At 50.1% G+C, this 19595-nt stretch overlaps 1 protein-coding gene across 1 annotated transcript; it reads left to right on the forward strand.

Annotated features, from left to right (window-relative positions):
• The first annotated feature begins 358 nt into the window (after positions 1 to 358).
• On the forward strand, positions 359 to 14702 carry ESYT1 (extended synaptotagmin 1). Its single transcript, XM_082665467.1, has 31 exons — positions 359 to 813; positions 2602 to 2643; positions 2814 to 2948; positions 3053 to 3126; positions 3243 to 3315; positions 3472 to 3561; positions 3733 to 3788; positions 4213 to 4336; positions 4425 to 4601; positions 4718 to 4800; positions 5076 to 5124; positions 5253 to 5339; positions 5442 to 5534; positions 6495 to 6566; positions 6747 to 6833; positions 8164 to 8313; positions 8637 to 8792; positions 8922 to 9098; positions 9254 to 9336; positions 9446 to 9494; positions 9602 to 9691; positions 9835 to 9930; positions 10204 to 10275; positions 10368 to 10454; positions 12404 to 12544; positions 12654 to 12796; positions 12903 to 13001; positions 13085 to 13216; positions 13294 to 13399; positions 13638 to 13687; positions 13883 to 14702. The coding sequence occupies exons 1-31, from the start codon at positions 430 to 432 to the stop codon at positions 13920 to 13922; spliced, it is 3297 nt and encodes a 1098-aa protein (XP_082521593.1). The 5' UTR covers positions 359 to 429; the 3' UTR covers positions 13923 to 14702.
• The last annotated feature ends 4893 nt before the right edge of the window (positions 14703 to 19595 follow it).

Genomic DNA, 19595 nt, shown 5'->3' on the forward strand with positions numbered 1-19595 from the left:
CGGCTCTGCATGACGTCATACCATAGGCACTCCAATCCCACGTGGGGGAGCTCCTGGTCCCGCCTCTCCTCTTGAAATTGTACGCCGCTCCTCCCCCTCTTTCTGGCTAATCTCATGCTGCTCTTTAGCCTTTTTTCTCCTTTTCCCGCCATCTCAGACCGCCCATCTTGGCACTCCGGTCCAATCAGGAAGGTACTGCCTCTCCCGAGCCCTTTCCTCTCCCCGAGGCAGGGGGCGGGGTTTCGGTCTTTTGACTCCACCTTCATCTATGCGGCACGGACCAACCCGAACCGTCAGAACGAATGGGCGTGGCTCTAAGTCCCCTCCCCCATTCTGGGGTTTATGGTTTGTAGGCGGGGAATCTGGTCTCAGAAGTAGGCAACCTCTAGCTGGTCTCTGGGTCGGGCGGGTCCTCCCAGAGGTGGCAGCATGGACCGCTCTCCTAGAGACCGCCCCAGCCCAGTGGACCAGCCCTACGTTCCCTCCGACCCCCATGACCAGCCTCCCACTGCTCACGCAAAGCTGGACCAGAGTTCTGGGAACCAACCTGCCGGCCCAGGCGCCGCGGGTGAGGCCTTGGCGGTGCTGACTTCGTTCGGGCGGCGGTTGCTGGTGCTGGTGCCGGTGTACCTGGCCGGGGCAATAGGACTCAGCGTGGGTTTTGTGCTCTTCGGCCTCGCCCTCTACCTGGGCTGGCGCCGGGTCCGCGAGGAGAAAGAACGGAGCCTTCGAGTAGCGCGACAGCTGCTGGATGATGAGGAGAGGCTCACGACGAAAACTCTTTACATGAGCCATCGAGAACTACCTGCCTGGGTGAGCGACCACCCTCAATCCTCAGTGCAGCATAGTCCCCTTCTTGCCCCTTAGTTCTCGGGCTCTCCCTCCCTGTCCTTAAAGTCAGCTCCGCATCTTGGGACGATGGGCCCCAGACTTTCCCCTTTGGCCCGCTAGCCTCTTACCTGCAGGGACGCGCCACTCTTTGGACCGACTATCCACTACCCGCCCCCCCTTCCACACGCCCGGATCCCGATTCTTCCACAGAATCAGGACTTCTTCCTCTACGCTTGGGCAAGAGCAATAACATTTGGGGAGCCCGTCTCAGCCGTGGCTCTTCCTCCAACCAAACCGCTCGAACGCCCCTCCTCGTTTCTGGTGCCACTCACACTGCTCCTGGGCGTCCCTGTTCCCGTTGCCGCTCAGTGGGTTCCCTCCTCTTTCCTGTCCTCCCCAAGACTTTTTTTTTTTTTAAACCTATTTAAGGCCATAAGGTTCTTCTCCCTCTTCCCGCTCATATCCCGAGACCCTCCCCGGGAGCATTGCCCAGTCGAGCTCCCGCACCCGGATGGACCCTCCGGCCCTAGCCTTCCAGCCTCAGGCGGCCTGGCCGCAGCGCAGCGGAGGCGGCTGCTGGACAAAGGGCGGGAGTACTGGGGGGAGGGTAGTGTGACTGCTGCAGTGCCCGCTGCCGCACTCCACCGCCCCTGGCCGGCCCCACCCTTTTCCGGGCTGCGGGCTGCGCCTGCTGGGTTGGGGCCAGGACCCTATTTCTACGCCCCCTCTCCTGTGGTAAGGGCCCTCGATGGCTTCTCAGGCCTTGCAGATGCCGAGCCCGTTACCCGGCCCTTCCCGGCCCCTCCCTTCCTGCTCCTCCCAGCAGAGGTGCCTGCCTGGGGGAATCAAAGTTGACACTAGGCAGGGCTTCCCTGGTGGCACAGTGGTTAGGGGTCCGCCTGCCGATGCAAGGGACACGGGTTCGTGCCCCGGTCCGGGAGGATCCCGCATGCCGCGGGGCGGCTGGGCTCGTGAGCCATGGCCGCTGAGCCTGCGCGTCCGCAGCCTGTGTTCCGCAACGGGAGGGGCCGCGGTGGTGAGAGGCCCGCGTACCGAAAAAGTTGACACTAGGCAAACACAGCTATGCTTCCCAGACCCTGGACTGGGGAGGAGAAAGGGGCAGAAATGGTCCCATGGGACTTGTAGCCCAGGCAGCAAGAGTCTCTGTTCTTCCTACTTCTCATCATGGAAACTAATTTTCCTCCTAAAGCAACTACCCCTCCTCCTCCCCCAGTACAAAGCACAGGTGTCCTTCCTTCCCATCAAGAGTAACACCGATTAAAAAGAAAGAAAACACCAGCCTGGGCCTGTATAGCTCTTCTGGCCCCTCCCTAACACAGGAGCCGCATCCTGCTTCACCTCTTGGTGTAGAAGCCCCAGTTCGAGGGGCAGAGGGAAGGCTGGTAAAAGGAACCAGGACTTCTCCAATCCCAGGATTTCCTCCTCAAACTCTGATTTGTCAGGACCTCCCCCTCCGGAAAGAATGTGCCCTTCTCTTCCCTCCTCCTCCTCTCTGCCCCAGCAGCTGTCATCGTTTCACACCCCTGAGCTATCTGCAAAGCAACTTTGTGTGGCTGACACTGTCAGCTCCCAGGGCCCCAAACCCCCTGGAGGAATGAATCCTCAGGACATCCCGGCCCCTCCCCCAACCCCTGGGTGTGAGGAGGCCCTGTCACACTTAGCTTTCCTTAGTGAGCATCCACCTGGCATCTTAGGAAACTACGGGCAGAGGACAGTGCTCCTCACTATCTCCACGTTCTCCACCTCCAGGTCAGCTTCCCAGATGTGGAAAAAGCTGAGTGGCTAAATAAGGTGAGGGTTGCTTGTCTTGGGTTTTGTTTTTCCTGAGGGGGAATGGGGTTCGCTCTCTTGTCAGACCCTGCCACGCTTCAAATCTAGCCTCCCCATGGGGAGGAGTCTGAAGGAACTTGCCTTTAGAGGGAAGGCAGTGCTCTCCTATGACAAGCTCCCTTTCCTCCCAGATTGTGGCCCAGGTCTGGCCCTTCCTGGGCCAGTATATGGAGAAGCTTTTGGCCGAAACTGTGGCCCCAGCTGTTCGAGGATCTAACCCCCACCTGCAAACATTTACATTTACACGAGTGGAATTGGGTGAAAAGGTACGTGTGTAGGAGGGAAAGTAACGACAGGGAAGAGATGGAGCAGGGGAGATGGGTGGCCCAAAGGGGCCTTTCCCTCCCCTCTCAAGCATTCATCTCTGCAGCCACTGCGCATCGTAGGAGTCAGGGTTCACCCTGCTCAGAGGAAAGAACAGATCCTGCTGGACTTGAACATCAGGTAATGCCACTCACCACTCTTCCCGATTCCCTTTCCTGGTCACTCTGACTACTTCACTCCCCTTACCCACTTCAGCCTAGTACTAACCCTCTGTTCTCTTCCTCACCAACTCCCAGCTACGTAGGTGATGTACAGATCGATGTGGAAGTGAAGAAATATTTCTGCAAAGCAGGAGTCAAGGGCATGCAGGTGGGGCAGTTGTCAGGGGCCTCCATAAGAAGCCTTTGCCCTAAGTTTCATTAGATATGGGGAAGTGGGAGGTTGGGAAAACCAAGGCTGGGGAGGTCTGGGAGGGAAAGAAGGCCGTTTCTGAGGAAAGGCTTTGTTCGTCTCTTCCTGCCCCAGCTGCAGGGTGTCCTACGGGTGATTCTTGAACCACTCATTGGGAACCTTCCTATCGTGGGGGCTGTGTCGATGTTCTTTATCCGACGCCCGGTAAGGGAAAACGTTGAGGAGGGGTAGGGAAGCGGGGGAAGCAGAGAGGACTGGAAGCTATGGGGAATGGGGGAGGGAACTGACAAGTAGGCTGAGGGTCTGGCAACTGTTGGATGGGTGTGACCATGCCACCATATGCTCTGTCCCGATCCCCCTGCTCTTTGCTTCCAGACCCTAGATATCAACTGGACAGGGATGACCAACCTGCTGGATATCCCAGGACTCAGGTATGAAGGATTTATCAAGCACCTGCTAAGTGTTCCAGCCCTGGTTTGGGGGTTTAAGGGATACAGAGCAGTAAAAGATGCAGCTGATGCCCTCTAAGAGCCTTGACCGTAGTTGGGGAGATCAGACAAATACCCCTGAAAAGTTTCATACTGTGATTTTTCTTCTGTGGGGTGACTGTGCATTTTGGTAGAGAATGAAGTGGGCTACAGACTCCTCAGCCAGGGCAAAGGGCAAAAGAAGAGCTGCGATGGCAGTGAGGAGGGGACAGAGCAGTAGGTGGGAAGTCAGGGTAGAAGAGAAGCAAAAAGGTATTTTCAAGAAAGGACTTCCCTCTAGCTTTAAGGTCTCTCTTGGTTGTGGGAAACATAGTTGGCGGTGGGGAAATATTGACACACTCACCTCCTTTTCCAATCCCCCATTCAGCTCCCTCTCTGACACCATGATCATGGATTCCATCGCTGCCTTTCTTGTGTTGCCCAACCGATTATTGGTGCCCCTTGTGCCTGACCTTCAAGATGTGGCCCAGTTGCGTTCCCCTCTTCCCAGGGTATGGTCTCTCCCCTATTAGATAGATCATTCTCTCGGGAACCCTGTGGTGGGTCTTTAATTTCTCACAATATGATTCCTACCCTCAGGGCATTATTCGGATTCACCTGCTAGCCGCTCGAGGGCTGAGCTCCAAGGACAAATACGTAAAGGGCCTGATTGAGGGCAAGTCAGACCCCTACGCACTGGTGCGAGTGGGCACCCAGACATTCTGCAGTCGTGTCATTGATGAGGAACTCAACCCCCAGTGGGGAGAGACTTATGAGGTGGGAGAGCCAACAAGTGGGGCTATGTCAGATGGGGAGGCTCCAGGAGATTTGAGAGAATATGCTGATTGGATGATCTTCACACCTGCGGACCCTCATCCCTCTGTGTTCTTCAGGTTATGGTACACGAGGTCCCAGGACAGGAAATTGAGGTGGAAGTGTTTGACAAGGATCCAGACAAAGATGACTTTCTGGGCAGGTGAGACTCTGCCTGTGTTAGGATTCTAAATCCCCAGGGCCACCAAGGTCTCAGAGGTACTTATAATCCTTTTCCAGGCCTGGGAATCATATTTTCATTTTCCTTCCCAGCCTTCCCACCCCTCATCCCCACCACACACACATGCATATATATTTCCGGAGGGTAAGAAGGGAGTCTGAGATGTGCCAGTTATTTCTGTGTGGATGAGAAGGGGGCCAGTGAATGACATGTTGCTAATTGTAACACTCCCCTCTTTTCCCTTTCACTGCCCCCAGAATGAAGCTGGATGTAGGGAAAGTATTGCAGGCTGGAGTAATGGATGAAGTAAGTTGAGAGAAGAGGAAGGTGGAGGGTGCTGTCCCCCATTGTGTAGACGGTGGTTGCTACATTGGTGGGGAAGAGATTGGGTGTATATGATCTCTACTATACCTCACTTCTACCTCTCCCTCCAGTGGTTCCCTCTACAAAGTGGGCAAGGCCAAGTTCACTTAAGGCTAGAATGGCTTTCACTTTTGCCGGATGCAGAAAAACTGGAGCAGGTAACTAACACTGAAAACAGGAAGCTAGCAGGGGAGAAATACATAGCTAGAAGTATGGGGGGCTGGAGGGATGAAGGTCTGACTACTACCACCCCACACCAGGTTCTACAGTGGAACCGAGGAGTCTCCTCCCACCCGGAGCCCCCATCAGCTGCCATCTTAGTTGTCTATCTGGATCGGGCCCAGGATCTTCCTGTGAGTGTGGCTTCTGAGGGCAGGTGAACAGGAAGCCATGGGTGCAGCATTCCCACACTCTCCCTTCCCCTGGCCTGCTCTGCTTCAGTAGCAACAACATGTAACACAAGGGTTCCAAAGAGGGGGTCCAGGAGTACGATTTTTTTTTTTTTTTTTTTTGGCCTGCGCTGGGTCTCGTTGCTGTGTGCGGCCTTTCTCTAGTTACAGCGAGCGGGGCCTACTCTTCATTGCAGTGTGCGGGCTTCTCATTGTCGTGGCTTCTCTTGTTGTGGAGCATGGGCTTTAGGCGCACGGGCTTCAGTAGTTGTGGCACGTGGGCTCTAGAGTGCAGGCTCAGTAGTTGTGGCGCATGGGCTTAGTTGCTCCGCGGCATGTGGGATCTTCCTGGACCAGGGCTTGAACCCGTGTCCCCTGCATTGGCAAGTGGATTCTTAACCACTGCGCCACCAGGGAAGTCCCGTGAGTTATATTTTTAAATTATCTATTCAATCGATGTTTTCTAACTATTTGTATAAAGTTGTTCATAATATTCTCTTATAATCTTTATTTATTTTATTTATTTATTTTTGGCTGCATTGGGTCTTTGTTGCTGTGTGCAAGCTTTGTCTAGTTGCAGCGAGCAGGGGCTACTCTTCATTGCAGTGTGCGGGCTTCTCATTGTCGTGGCTTCTCTTGTTGCGGAGCACAGGCTCTAGGTGCACAGGCTCAGTAGTTGTGGCTCGCGGGCTCTAGAGCGCAAGCTCAGTAGTTGCAGTGCATGGGCTTAGTTGCTCTGCAGCATGTGGGATCTTCCCGCAACAGGGCTCGAACCCGTGTGCCCTGCATTGGCAGGTGGATTCTTAACCACTGTGCCACCAGGGAAGCACGAGGGGAAGGATTCTGATGACAGCTGTCCTTCCTTCACTGAAACAAAAACAAAAACAACCAAGATAGTGACTTCTGAATTCTACCCCCCCACAGCTGAAGAAGGGGAACAAGGAGCCCAACCCCATGGTACAGCTGTCAATTCAGGATGTGACCCAGGAGAGCAAGGTGAGGGCCAGGACAAGGATATCATTGTGCCAGGTGTCGTGTGTGTGTGGGGACAGGAGGAGGGAGGACTGTTCTTGGGATGAAGTGTTCCCTTTAGGATGCCTGTAAGAGGAAGGGTTTTCTGGAGAAACAGGACTGGGACTGTGGCATGTACCTTGATTACATCCTGCACATCTCCAGGCTGTCTATAACACCAACTGCCCGGTGTGGGAGGCGGCCTTCCGGTTCTTCCTGCAAGACCCTCGAAGCCAGGAGCTCGATGTGCAGGTGAGAGAATCACCTATCAGTCCCTCCTCGATACCCTATTCTGTCTTCTCAGATCTGCACCATTTCTTCTCTCCATCTTCTCCTTTGATCTCTATTTTCTCTTCTTGTTTTTTTTTTCGGCTGTGCCGTGTGGCTTTCGGGATATTAGTTCCCTGATCAGGGATGGAACCCAGGCCCTTGGCAGTGAGATCACGGAGTCCTAACCACTAGGCCACCAGGGAATTCCATGATCTCTATTTTCAGTCCACCTACCTAGACTCTCCACCTCTTCTACTCTCCACGGTTCCCCACCTGTCTCTCTAGAATCATTTTTATAACTGAGAATTGTGCACTTAAAATGAGTGATTTTTGTGGTATGTAAATTATGCCTCAAAAAAATTATTTTTTAAAAGAAGAGAAGGGGACTTCCCTGGTGGTCCAGTGGTTGAGACTGCGCTCCCACTGCAGGGGGCACAGGTTCAATCCCTGGTTGGGGAACTAAGATCCCATATGCTATGCGGCACAGCCAAAAACTAAACAAAAACCCTGTTAAAAGAAGAGAGGAACATATTGAGCACCAGCTAGACACCTAGCACTTTTTTTTTTCTGGTTTATTTTTATTTGATTTTAACTTTTTTTTTTAATTTTTAATTTGACATTGGAGTATAGGGTTAGCACAACATTGTGTTAGTTTCAGATGTACATCAAAGTGATTTAGTTATACGTATTCATATACCTATTTTTTTCAGATTCTATTCCTATATAGGTCATTACAGAGTACTGAGTAGAGTTCCCTGTGCTATATAGTAGGTCCTTATTGATTATCTGTTTTACATAGAGTAGTGTGCATATGCCAGTCCCAGCCTCCCAGACATCTAGCACTTTTAAGGTCATAGAAAAATCACAAAATACAGTATCTGCCCTCACGAAGCTTACTGGCTGGTTTCAGAGAGGAGACAAACATATATAACCATCTAAGAATGATTCAACATTAATCATTGGGAGTAAAATACCCATAGTATAGTGCTTAGGATGGCCAGAGAAAGGTACAGAGGCTGGAGTAACTAGAGAGTCTTTGTGAAGGAAGTAGGATTTTCAGAGGGTCTTAAAGTATCAGTAGGATTTAAATAGGCAGAGAAGAGCAGAATGAGAACTTTCCAGGTAATGAGACCAGAAAGAGCAAAGGAGGAAGGGACTGTAGAGTAGGCAGAGGACTGTAAAAGGATGGCCTGGAGTGGAGCAAAAGGTTTGATTGGCACAGAGAGAATGAGCTGCAGCTGTGTCATCATTTCCGCAGTCTACCTCCCTTTTCCCTAATCCCTCACTCCATCCCCTCCTCCTGTGCCTATAGGTGAAGGATGACTCCAGGGCCCTGACTTTAGGGGCGTTGACCCTGCCTCTGGCTCGCCTGCTGACTGCCCCTGAACTCACCCTGGACCAGTGGTTCCAGCTCAGCAGCTCTGGCCCAAACTCCCGGCTGTACATGAAACTGGTTATGAGGGTATGGAGGTAGAGGGGAAGGGCCTCGTGGATTCCTGGTGGTATTAAGAGTAAGGAAAGGGGATCCTCTACGATGAAATGAGCTAGTGTATCTGAAAGCATCTAGCAGACGCACAAAAAATGTTTGTTGATCTAACTGGGGGAAGACATGGTGTCTGAGTTGGGTGAGTGTGGAGTGAACCCCCCAGAGATAAGCACAGCCAAGGCAGGGACCTAGTTTCCCTGTCAGAGCCCCTGCTCTGCCCCCCCCCCAGCCCCCACATACCTTGCCTGCTGGTGGCTAAATGCACTGCTTTGATTTGACAATCACACTACCCTTCCCAGCTCTTGTACTTGGATTCATCAGAAGTGCGCTTCCCTGCTGTGCCTAGTACTCCTGGAGCTTGGGACCTGGACGACGAGAGCCCCCAGACAGGCAGCAGTGTGGATGCCCCACCTCGACCCAGTCACACTACTCCTGACAGTAACTTTGGGACGGAGGTAAGTCTATATCTGGAAAGTACTGGAGTCTGTTTGCCCACCCTACGTGCGCAAAGCCTGTTTCAGGGTTGGGTCTGACAGTATTCTCTCTTTGACCGCCACCTGGTGCCCCATCTGTCCCTTTTACAGAATGTGCTTCGGATTCATGTATTAGAGGCCCAGGACCTGATTGCCAAAGACCGTTTCTTGGGGGGATTAGTGAAGGGGAAGTCAGACCCCTATGTCAAACTAAAGCTGGGAGGACGAAGCTTCCGGAGCCGTGTTGTTCGGGAAGATCTCAATCCCCGTTGGAACGAGGTCTTTGAGGTCAGAATTGAGGGCTAAGACTCTTCCCAGTCTTGCCCCATTCCTCCCCCAGCTCTGAGAGTGGTCTAAAAAACTTCTGGGGTTCAGTTGACTGGGGGAGGTGTCCAGTCATTCTGAGAAGAAAACGAAAGGATCCCACTATTTTCTCCCACTAGGTGATCGTCACATCAATTCCAGGCCAAGAGCTAGAGGTTGAAGTTTTTGACAAGGACCTGGACAAGGATGACTTTCTGGGCAGGTGAGGCGGTCGGGGGGCGTCCAGCGGGGAAGATGGGCTGGGCCTCTGTAGACCTTGGAGACAAAAGACTTGGCTCTTTACCATAGACCTTAATCTTTCTCCTCTACAGGTGTAAAGTGAGTCTCACCACAGTCCTAAACAATGGCTTCCTCGATGAGGTGAGCATGGAATTAGAATCAGCAGTCTGTCCTGATCTTGACGCATGGTTCATTCTCATAGTTCCTGTCCCCACGCCCCCAAGTCTTAACCCTGCCCACTTCCACAGTGGCTGACCCTGGAGGATGTCCCATCTGGCCGCCTACACTTGTGTCTGGAGCGTCTGACCCCCCGTCCCACTGCTGCTGAGTTAGAGGAGGTAAGGAAAGATGCTGGAGGAAGGAAGGGACCCAAGAGGGACCCAAGATGGGTCAAGGTAAACTCTTCTATGAGCTTTTAAGGCATATGCCAGGCCCCAGAGTGTCAGTTACCACTCCCCAGCTCCCATGTGTCCTTCCCCAGGTGCTGCAGGTGAACAGTTTGATCCAGACTCAGAAGAGTGCAGAACTGGCGGCGGCCCTGCTCTCCGTCTACCTGGAGCGGGCTGAGGACCTGCCGGTGAGATATGCTCCCCACGCCCCATAGCTCCCTGGCCCTTCTTCTACATCCCTCAGGTTTGGATGCTCCTAGTGTATTTGGAATAGTAAATTCCAAATTCCTCTCTCCCAGGGTGGTGCTGGGGTGGGAAGAATTTTCTGTTCGAGGCCAGGAGGGTGAGGGCTGTCAAGTGGAGACATGGGGACATGGGCCACTGGCTGTGGATGTAATTTGTGAGGGGAGGGGGGAATCTGCCTAACTGGTCCAAATTTAAGAATAACATTCTCTTTCCAGCTCCGAAAAGGTACCAAGCCTCCCAGCCCTTATGCTACTATTGCCGTGGGAGATACTTCTCATAAAACTAAGGTATTAGGAAATGCTGCAGGACTAAGAATGGGAGGGATGAGAGGCGTAGAGGAGAAAATGTCAACACTGATCATACCCCTCATCTCCACCAGACTGTTTCCCAAACGTCAGCCCCTATCTGGGATGAGAGTGCCTCCTTTCTCATCAGGAAACCAAACTCTGAGAGCCTGGAGTTGCAGGTACCGTAAATTCATTCTACAAACATTTTGCAGATTGCTGTCACAGGCCAGGCACTGAACCAGGCACAGGGCATTCAGAGATAAAAGATGTTCTTATCTTTTTGGAGCTCACACTCTTCTTTTAGGAGAAAAATAACCAGAGAATACTTCCTGACTGATAACTGCTGAGGTAGGGAAAAAAGGAGGGGTTCTAACTCAGACAAGGGAAAAGGTGAGGTAAGAAAGATAGTAAGAAAGGCGTCCTTAGCTTAAGGGTAAATAGGCCCTGACCAAGAAAAGAAGGACAGGAAAACTCTTAAGGCTGAGAAGGGAATGGAGGAGAAAGAAGGCAAATTATACATTATAGAGGCAGGAAAGAGCAAGATCACAAAAAAATTATGCTAAGAATTTGGATTTTATCCTAAAGGCATAGGGAAACATTTGAAGGAATGAGAGGTAGCATTCAGATTTGCATCTTAGGAAGATGGTGTCGACATCAGGGTAAAAAAATGAACTGAAGGAAGGAAGCACTGGAGGCAGGTAGGTCACTTAAGAGACTGTTAGAGTAATTGAAGCGAGAACTGACAAAGGCCAGATAGTGTTTGGTGGTTATTTTGACATGGAGGGGGAAGAGGAACAAAGAACACCTAGGTGTTAACTCCTGGGGTTTTAGTGTGGATGGACAGATAAAGGTGCCATTGCCAACACGGGGAATGCACCGAGCAGGAGTTTTTGAAATTGAGATGTCTGAGGGCTGTCCAAGGGGAGACAGCCATCTGGAAGGTAGATCTGTGGCCCACTGTGGTGTTCCTCCCTCTCCCTCTTGTTTGAGCATCATGAGCAAGCAACAGGTAGCAGCTGCAGTCACAAGCGTGAGTGAGATCTCTCAGGGCGTGTGTAGAGTGAAAAGAAGACAAAGGTTGGACATGCTGGGCGCTGCAACAGAAGGGCAGATGGAGGAAGAAGAGCACTGAAGTGTGGCCAGGGTGGTGGGACGCTCCCCAGGAGAGAGTGGGTTCCAGAAGCCAAAAGAAGAGTGTTTCAAAAGACAGGAAGTGGTCAAATGTTACTGAGAGGTGAAATGAGGTGACTGAAAACTATTCACTGACTTTTAAAACTAGGAGGTCACTGATGACTGGAGCAACTTCAGTGGCTGGAATGGAGTAGAAGCTAGATTTCAGTGGGTCGAAGGGTGACCAAAAAGTGAAGAGGTATGGGAGGTGGGGAGAGGATGGGGGAAGGTAATATAGGAGTGCTGACTTTCTCTATATGGAGTAAGTCAAATACCTTCCAAAGTTGATAGAACAGTAAGTAGAGAATTACATGAATAGAAACCAACAGAATGTCAAATAATGCGACTATTAACAACACTGGCAGAGGTAGAGAAGAGATGTAAATAAGCTCAATTTGTCATCTTGAATAGCAGGGAATCAGTAGATATTAAAGTTGGCAAATTCTGAAATAGAGGTATAAACATATTAGTTAGAATTACGCCAGAACAAAGAAAATAGGAAGGGCTCATTACATTTGGAGTATGGACATGAGGACAGGATGGGCAGGAAACAATTTTATTCTATTTTTACTATTCTTTTTTCTACGCTATGCAGGTATTACTGGGATAATTTGTGAAAGCTTAGGAAGTAAAGATAGTACAGTCTACTCTGGTTAAAAAAGAAAGGGAAGCAGGGAAGTGGGACCAGCAGCAACTATTACCACAGCTCCCCTGCCCTTCACGAAGGGGAGTCTCTCCAAAACCACTCAAGTGTCCAAGCATTTGGACCTGGAATGCCAAGATTAAATCACTTCTCTCTCTCTCTTTTTTGCCTCTGGCCTCGCTCTGCGGCTTGCGGGTTCCCCTACGAGGGATCAAACCCGGGCCCTGGCGGTGAAAGCGCCAAGTCCTAACCACTGGATCGCCAGGGACCTACCCAAATCACTTCTCTCTTGACGGCAGTCCTGTTGCTCCACAGGTTCAGGGTGAGGGGACTGGCGCATTGGGCTCGTTATCCCTGCCCCTCTCTGAGCTCCTCGTGGCTGACCGGCTCTGCTTGGACCACTGGTTTACGCTCAGCAATGGTCCAGGGCAGGTGCTACTGAGAGCACAGCTCAGGGTGAGTGCCAGGAGACAGTGGGCAAGGGGAGGGAGGGCGGGAGCAGAGGGTCGTGTCCTTCTAGCCCGGGAGCGGAAGGACTCTGCGTGCTGCTTTCTTGTTTACCTAGATCCTGGTGTCCCAGCACTCAGGGGTGGAAGCTTACAGCCACAGCTCCTCATCTCTAAGCGAAGAACCGGAGCTCTGGGGAGGACTCCCTCACATCACTTCCTCAGCCCCAGAGCTCCGGCAGCGCCTAACACACAGTGACAGGTAAAGCGCTGGGTCGGAAAGATGGGACTCAGTCAAGGATACAAAGGATAAGCTACAGACTCCCGAGGCACTACCTCCTCCCAACGCTATCTCCATCTCTCCACAGTCCCCTTGAGGCTCCAGCCGGGCCTCTAGGCCAGGTGAAACTCACTGTTTGGTACTACAGTGAAGAACGAAAGCTGATCAGCATCGTTCACAGCTGCCGGTGAGACTCCATCCCTCACATCCTCCAGGTTCTCCCCGTCCCTCCCCTCAGGTTGCCTCATCACCTCCTTCCTCCTGTCACAGGGCCCTTCGACAAAATGGACGGGATCCCCCCGACCCCTACGTGTCACTGTTGCTACTGCCAGACAAGAACCGGGGTACCAAGAGGAAGAGCTCACAGAAGAAGAGGACCCTAAATCCTGAATTCGATGAACGGTCAGTCAGTGAGCATTCAAGTGAAGAGATGGCAGGCTCGGGAAGGGCCCCTTCCCCTAACCCCAGTCCCTCCTCAGGTTTGAGTGGGAATTGCCCCTGGATGAGGCCCTTCGGCGAAAGCTGGATGTCTCTGTGAAGTCTAGTTCCTCCTTCATGTCAAGAGAGCGTGAGCTGCTGGGGAAGGTAAGAAGAGGGCAAAGGTGGACCAGGCAAAGGTGAGAGTTAGAAGTTGCTGGTGGAAAGGCTTGTAGTCCCTATTAGGGAGTAAGCACCCTGGTGACATTACTTTACAGATGTACTTTATAGTACTTTACTACCCAATTACCTCTGCACTGGTTTGGGACCAGAAGTGTGTCAAGGTAGGATGTGGTCTTTGGAAACATCAAAAGTAACATCTCACCCCTACTATCCCCCAACACAGGTGCAGTTGGACCTCACTGAGATAGACCTTTCCCAGGGTGCAGCCCAGTGGTGAGTGTCTGATGAGCTGGGGATGGGCTTGGATGCTTAAGTAGGAAAAATCCCAATCATAGGAGGGAAAAAGGATGTAACCCAAGCTGAGAACCACTGATCCTCGGAAGTATAAGAGCCCTCAGATCTTGTCTCATTTGTAAGAGGACACAGAAGTCATCTTTCTACCTGAGCCCTCTCTGCTTGTTCCCACAGGTATGACCTCATGGATGACAAGGACAAGGGCAGCTCCTAGGAGCCGGAGATTACCAGCCTGACTGCTCTGTCTCCTTGCCTCGCCTCTCGCTGCATCACCGCCTCAATGTGATGAGCCTAAAGGTTGGGGCCCGGGGGCAGAGCCTGCACCCCTCAGCCCTCTCACCTCCCAGGCCCATGCTAGGGCCTTTGCGTGACCAAAGAGGAGGACCGTATGTTACCCTTTACTGCACGGCCTTCATCCTTCTGGGCTCCTGGGGCAGGGACGTGAGCTGGCTATCTCCTGCTCTGCCTGCACATTCTCCTTTCCGTCCAGCTCCTCAGGGCCTTCTGTGTCTGTGCCTGGCCACTGGCAGTGGCATTAGCTCATGCCAAATACAGCTTTTTGAAAGACCTTTTTTCTCCTTCTTCCCAAACAGCAGTCAGGGAGGGTGGAAAGGCTAACCTCTCCAGCTGAGAGCCTCTTGGACTACTGCATGCAGCAAATGTACAGCCACCCAAACCCCATGTCCAGTTCTATACCCACTTTCCTCAAGCCTGTCCTGAAAATTACACCTGCTGTGTTGACTAGGGCCAGCCAGTCTCTTGAATCACTCTGGGAACAGTAGATTCCATCAACGCCTTCAGGTAGCCAATACCAGTCTTGGTGTGGGGCCTCTAGCTGGTGCTGTACAGGGGGCTTTGGAGGACCCAGGACAGCAGAGCCAATTTTTTGTCCAGGTGCCTAGGCTGTTAACTCACTGACTAGAAATGAATCTCTTAGCTTCGTACCAACTCTGCCAATCCACTGTATCTTACATTAAACGTCATACTCAAATCATCTGTGGCTCTTTTCCTTAAGGGCAGAGAATCCAGCCTACCCACCAGGTGTTTATTCCAAGTGTCAAAAGCCTTTATTCAGTTCACAAATGATGTCTGTTTATATTTTTAACAACTGATTATCAGTTTTTTTTTTTTTTTTTTTTTTTTTTTTTGCGGTACGCGGGCCTCTCACTGCTGTGGCCTCTCCCGTCGCGGAGCACAGGCTCCGGACGCGCAGGCTCAGCGGCCATGGCTCACGGGCCCAGCCGCTCCGCGGCATGTGGGATCTTCCCGGACTGGGGCACGAACCCGCGTCCCCTGCATCGGCAGGCGGAGTCTCAACCACTGCGCCGCCAGGGGAGCCCCCTGATTATCAGTTTATTAAAAAAGTTGATTTAAAACATCTGCCATGGTGACTTCAACCTCGACTCCTGGCTCAGTACTGATGGAAGTAATCTTATTAACAATCGCAGAAGGACTGTGCGTGTCACTGAGTCGCTGTGGATCCTCACCTGAAAAATGATCCCAAGTCCTAGAGCCTTCACCACAGGAATTTTCCTTGTAGTTATTCTCACAGTCTTGGTGGGCATCCGTCCTTTCCCCTTGAGAGTCTTTTCCTTTGCGCCTCTGATCAAGTCAGCACATACCTTCTCCGAAGACATTACGCTGTAGCTGCTTAGAGTAATTCTAAGTCAGTGTATCTCCACCTCTGGTTCTCAGAGTCTCTCTTTAAGAGCCAGGCCGTGGTGCAGCTTCCTGACCAACTTGTTCCTCCGTGAGAGCAAACAGTGGTGAGGTAGGCGCAGGTGGACTGGAGCTCCCTGCAGCTAAGACTGCTTCTTAGAGATTGAGTCAAGTTCATTAGTGGTCAGAACCTACTGTGGATGCAATCACCAAGATTGTTGGTAGCGTTCAGGGTGGTCAAGGGACCTGTGTGAATTAGCTGCTATTGAGTTTCTGGTGCGATTCATTCCCAGTCACAGTGATGAAGTCTGTTACCGATTATTATCCTCTGGGCTTTCCAGGGAAAGGATTCCTAAACCTGGTGAACTTGGAAGCTCTGTGCCACAGCACAGGGTCACAGAGTATCAGTGGCATGTTCAGCCACATCCAAAAGGGCTTAAGGCCCCACCCAATGGGCAGCTACATGAGAAATATTTTATACCCATTCAGAGCTGCTCACCCTGAGCTCAGCTCCTTTCGGGACCCTTCCTGGAATGCAAGCTAGAGAGACTGTGCCCTATCCCTTCTAATTACCACGTGAAGGGAGAGTGAGATGGAGGAAGAGTGAACTACTGAAAACTGAGTCACTGGAATAGGAACTTGGAGATTCCATAACTGCCTCAGGGGAGCTTTATCATCTTCTCTGGAATTTAAGATGCTGTCCACTGGGAGGAGAGGAAAGGCTCAAGGGAAAGAACTAAACTCAGCTTCCAAGGAGTTGTCAAAATCCACCTTATTAGCAAAAGCTGAATTTAAACTCTATGCCATTGGGACTTCCCTGTTGGCACAGTGGTTAAGAATCCACCTGCCAATGCAGGGGACACGGGCTCAATCCCTGGTCCAGGTAGATCCCACATGCTGCAGAGCAAGTAAGCCAGTGCGCCACAACTACTGAGCCTGCGCTCTAGAGCCCGTGAGCCACAACCACTGAAGCCCATGTGCCCAGAGCCCGTGCTCCATGACAAGAGAAGCCACTACAACGAGAAGCCCCCGCACCACAACAAAGAGTAGCCCCAGCTCGCCGCACCTATAGAAAGCCCATGCGCAGCAACGAAGACCCAACACAGCCAAATATATATATAAATAAATAAAAGAAACTTTATTAAAAAAATAAAAATAAACTCTATGCCATCAACTAACTCAGCTCCTAATTTTTTTTCCCAATAACTCCTTGGTACTCACTGCTGGTTCTTCTGCCATCTCTACTTCCTCCCCATAAACTTAAGAGCCTTGGCTGTGAGCAAGAAGTCTCTGTTGCCCTTCCCCAGACCCAAAAACTGAAGGGGTGAAAACCCCCAAAACACAGGGCAGAGGAACTTATATTTCTAAGGTCTCTCGTTTTATTATTCAATACTGGGCATGTAGCCCAAGGCCTGCTGTTCTAGCTGGCTTCAGAGATCTTGCAATGTGTGATTTTAAGAAGCACTCTTTACCTAGTTCATCACTTCCAAGTAATTACAATTCCAGAAAACTAAAGGACATGGCACAAATTCTTCCATCCCAGAAGGGTCCCTACTCTTTCCCAACCTTTTCAAGTTCAGGATACATAAGAGAAGAAGTACTGATCTACGTATTAAATACAAGATGAGACACAATGCAGTACACTGTTGCTCTTACACAAAGATGAAGTAAACTAAGGGTCATTAATCACAGGAATTAAACAAATGCTAATTTGTTATTTCTCAAACAGCTGGTCTTTGACACTGGCACCTCTTCCAGAGAAAGGCAGAGATGATGGCATATGGGTACACTGTCACTGATGTTTACAAATACTGCCCTCTTGGAATGTGGCTTTATTGGCCCAAACAACATGCTGTAGTTAACTGGGTGTGGCAACACATTTGTCTACCCGCCATTTGCCCCTCTTCCCTACCTACAGAACCCCAGAGCATTCTTAGTGGCATGGCAGTGTGCCAGCCCCAAGGGATTAATCACAATCCTCTTTGCTGGATACTCACTTTCCCAGCCTCCACTGCAACTCCGAGTGGCTCTATGATCCAGCTCTGGTCAATAAGATGTAAGAGGAATACACCTGGGGATGGAGCGCCAACAGAAGAGAGCCCTCACTGCTCCCTTCCTTTCTGCTTGGGTCATTAGTGGGAAGATGTGGCGCCTGGAGCTGCAAAGCTTTCTTTAAGGCCTGAGGTCGCTAACACAAGGAAGAAAAGCTAACATGATAACAGAGATACATATTTTATAAATTAGAGTTATATTATAACCTGCTTTTTTCACTTAACACATAAGCATTTTTACACTTCATTAAATATTCCTTGAAAATATAATTTATAATGGTCACAATGTGTACAGTTCCTTAGAATGATTGCCCCATAGTTTAACTGATTCTCTATTGTCAGAAATGAAGGTAGTTCTGCTTTGCTATTCACTGTGGGAACACAAAAGTATACACATCTCAAATGATTTCCTTAGGATAAGTATAATTGGTGGGTCAACTTATGTACTTTAATGACTTTTTTTTTTTTTTGGCCACGCCACGTGGCTTGTGGGATCTTAGTTCCCCAACCAGGGACTGAACCCAGGCCCTCAGCACTGAAAGTGCAGAGTCCTAACCACTGGACCACCAGGGAATTCCCTAACGACTTTTATTTTTTTTTAATTTTTATTTTTTTTTATTTTTGGCTGCATTGGGTCTTTGTTGCTGCGCGCGGGCTTTCTCTAGTTGCGTCAAGCAGGGGCTACTCTTAGTTGCACTGGGCAGGCTTCTCATTGCAGTGGCTTCCCTTGTTGCGGAGCACAGGCTCTAGGTGTGTGGGCTTCAGCAGTTGTGGCATGCGGGCTCAGCAGTTGTGGCTCGTGGGCTCTAGACCGCAGGCTCAGTAGTTGTGGCACACAGAAGTCCCCTAACGATTTTTAGTACAGTCTTCCAAACTACATTCTAAGGAAATTATATGAATTCTCTACTCCCACCAGCATTACACAAAAATGTTTTCCTATATTCTCTTTTGGATATTACAATTTTAAAAATCTTTGCCAAATGATGGGCAAAATTTTGCCTACTTTTACAGATTTTTCCTGTCTCTTCCCTCACTATCAGATTACCAATTGTCATTTCTGGGTGAAATTAGTAAGCTTTCTCTCCAGTAGCAGTCCCCCTACCTGTCAATTTTCTAATCTTCGGCAGGAATTCAGAAAACATTTGTGGAGCATTGCACTAGAAAGGTACTACTGAAATGTAAAGGTAAGACTGCCCTAAAGAACTAAAAACCAATCTGACACACAACACAAAGGCAACAAAAGCAAAAATAAACAAGTGGGACTACATCAAACTAAAAAATTTCTGTATAGCAAAAAAAACAACCTACTGAATGGGAGAAAATATTTGCAAATCACTTATCTGATAAGAGACTGATATCCAAAATATATAAAGAACTCAAACAACTCAAAAGCAAAAAAACACAAATAACCTGTTTAAAAAAATGGACATAAGATCTGAATAGACATTTTTCCAAAGAAGACATACAGATGGCCAATAGGTACATGAAAAGGTGCTCAACATCACTAATCATCGGGGAAATGCAAATCAAAACCACAATGAGGTATCACCTCATACCTGTTAGAATGACTATTATCAAAAAGACAGGATTTCCCTGGTGGTGCAGTGGTTAAGAATCCGCCTGCCAATGCAGGGGACATGGGTTGGAGCCCTGGTCCGGGAAGATCCCACATGCCGCAGAGCAACTAAGCCTGTGCGCCACAACTACTGAACCTGCGTGCCACAACTACTGAAGCCCACGAGCCTAGAGCCCATGCTCCACAAGGAGAAGCCACCACAATTAGAAGCCTGCACACCGCCAGGAAGAGTAACCCCTGCTCGCTGCAACTAGAGAAAGCCCGCATGCAGTAACAAAGACCCAACGCAGCCAAAAAAAACAAAAACAAAAAACAAACAACGATGCCACAACTAAGAGGTGGTGCAGCCAAAATAAACAAATAAATATATTTTTTACAAAGCTAGAAGTCATGATGCCATAACTACTTCTACTTGGCAAACTGCCAAAAGGCAGCCATAAAGGAAAGGAGGAGTAAAAAGATCAGATAAAACACATCTTCGAAATCAACTTCTGTGTAAGTGATGAAAGACACTAAAAGGCATCTGTTATGCCCTCACCCAGTCTTGTAACCAATCATATTATACAACCCATTTCTGTTCTTCCAAGCTTTCCCCAACCAG

The sequence above is a fragment of the Grampus griseus genome (assembly GCF_964374135.1).
Source record: "Grampus griseus genome assembly, chromosome: 11".
NCBI lineage: Eukaryota > Metazoa > Chordata > Mammalia > Artiodactyla > Delphinidae > Grampus > Grampus griseus.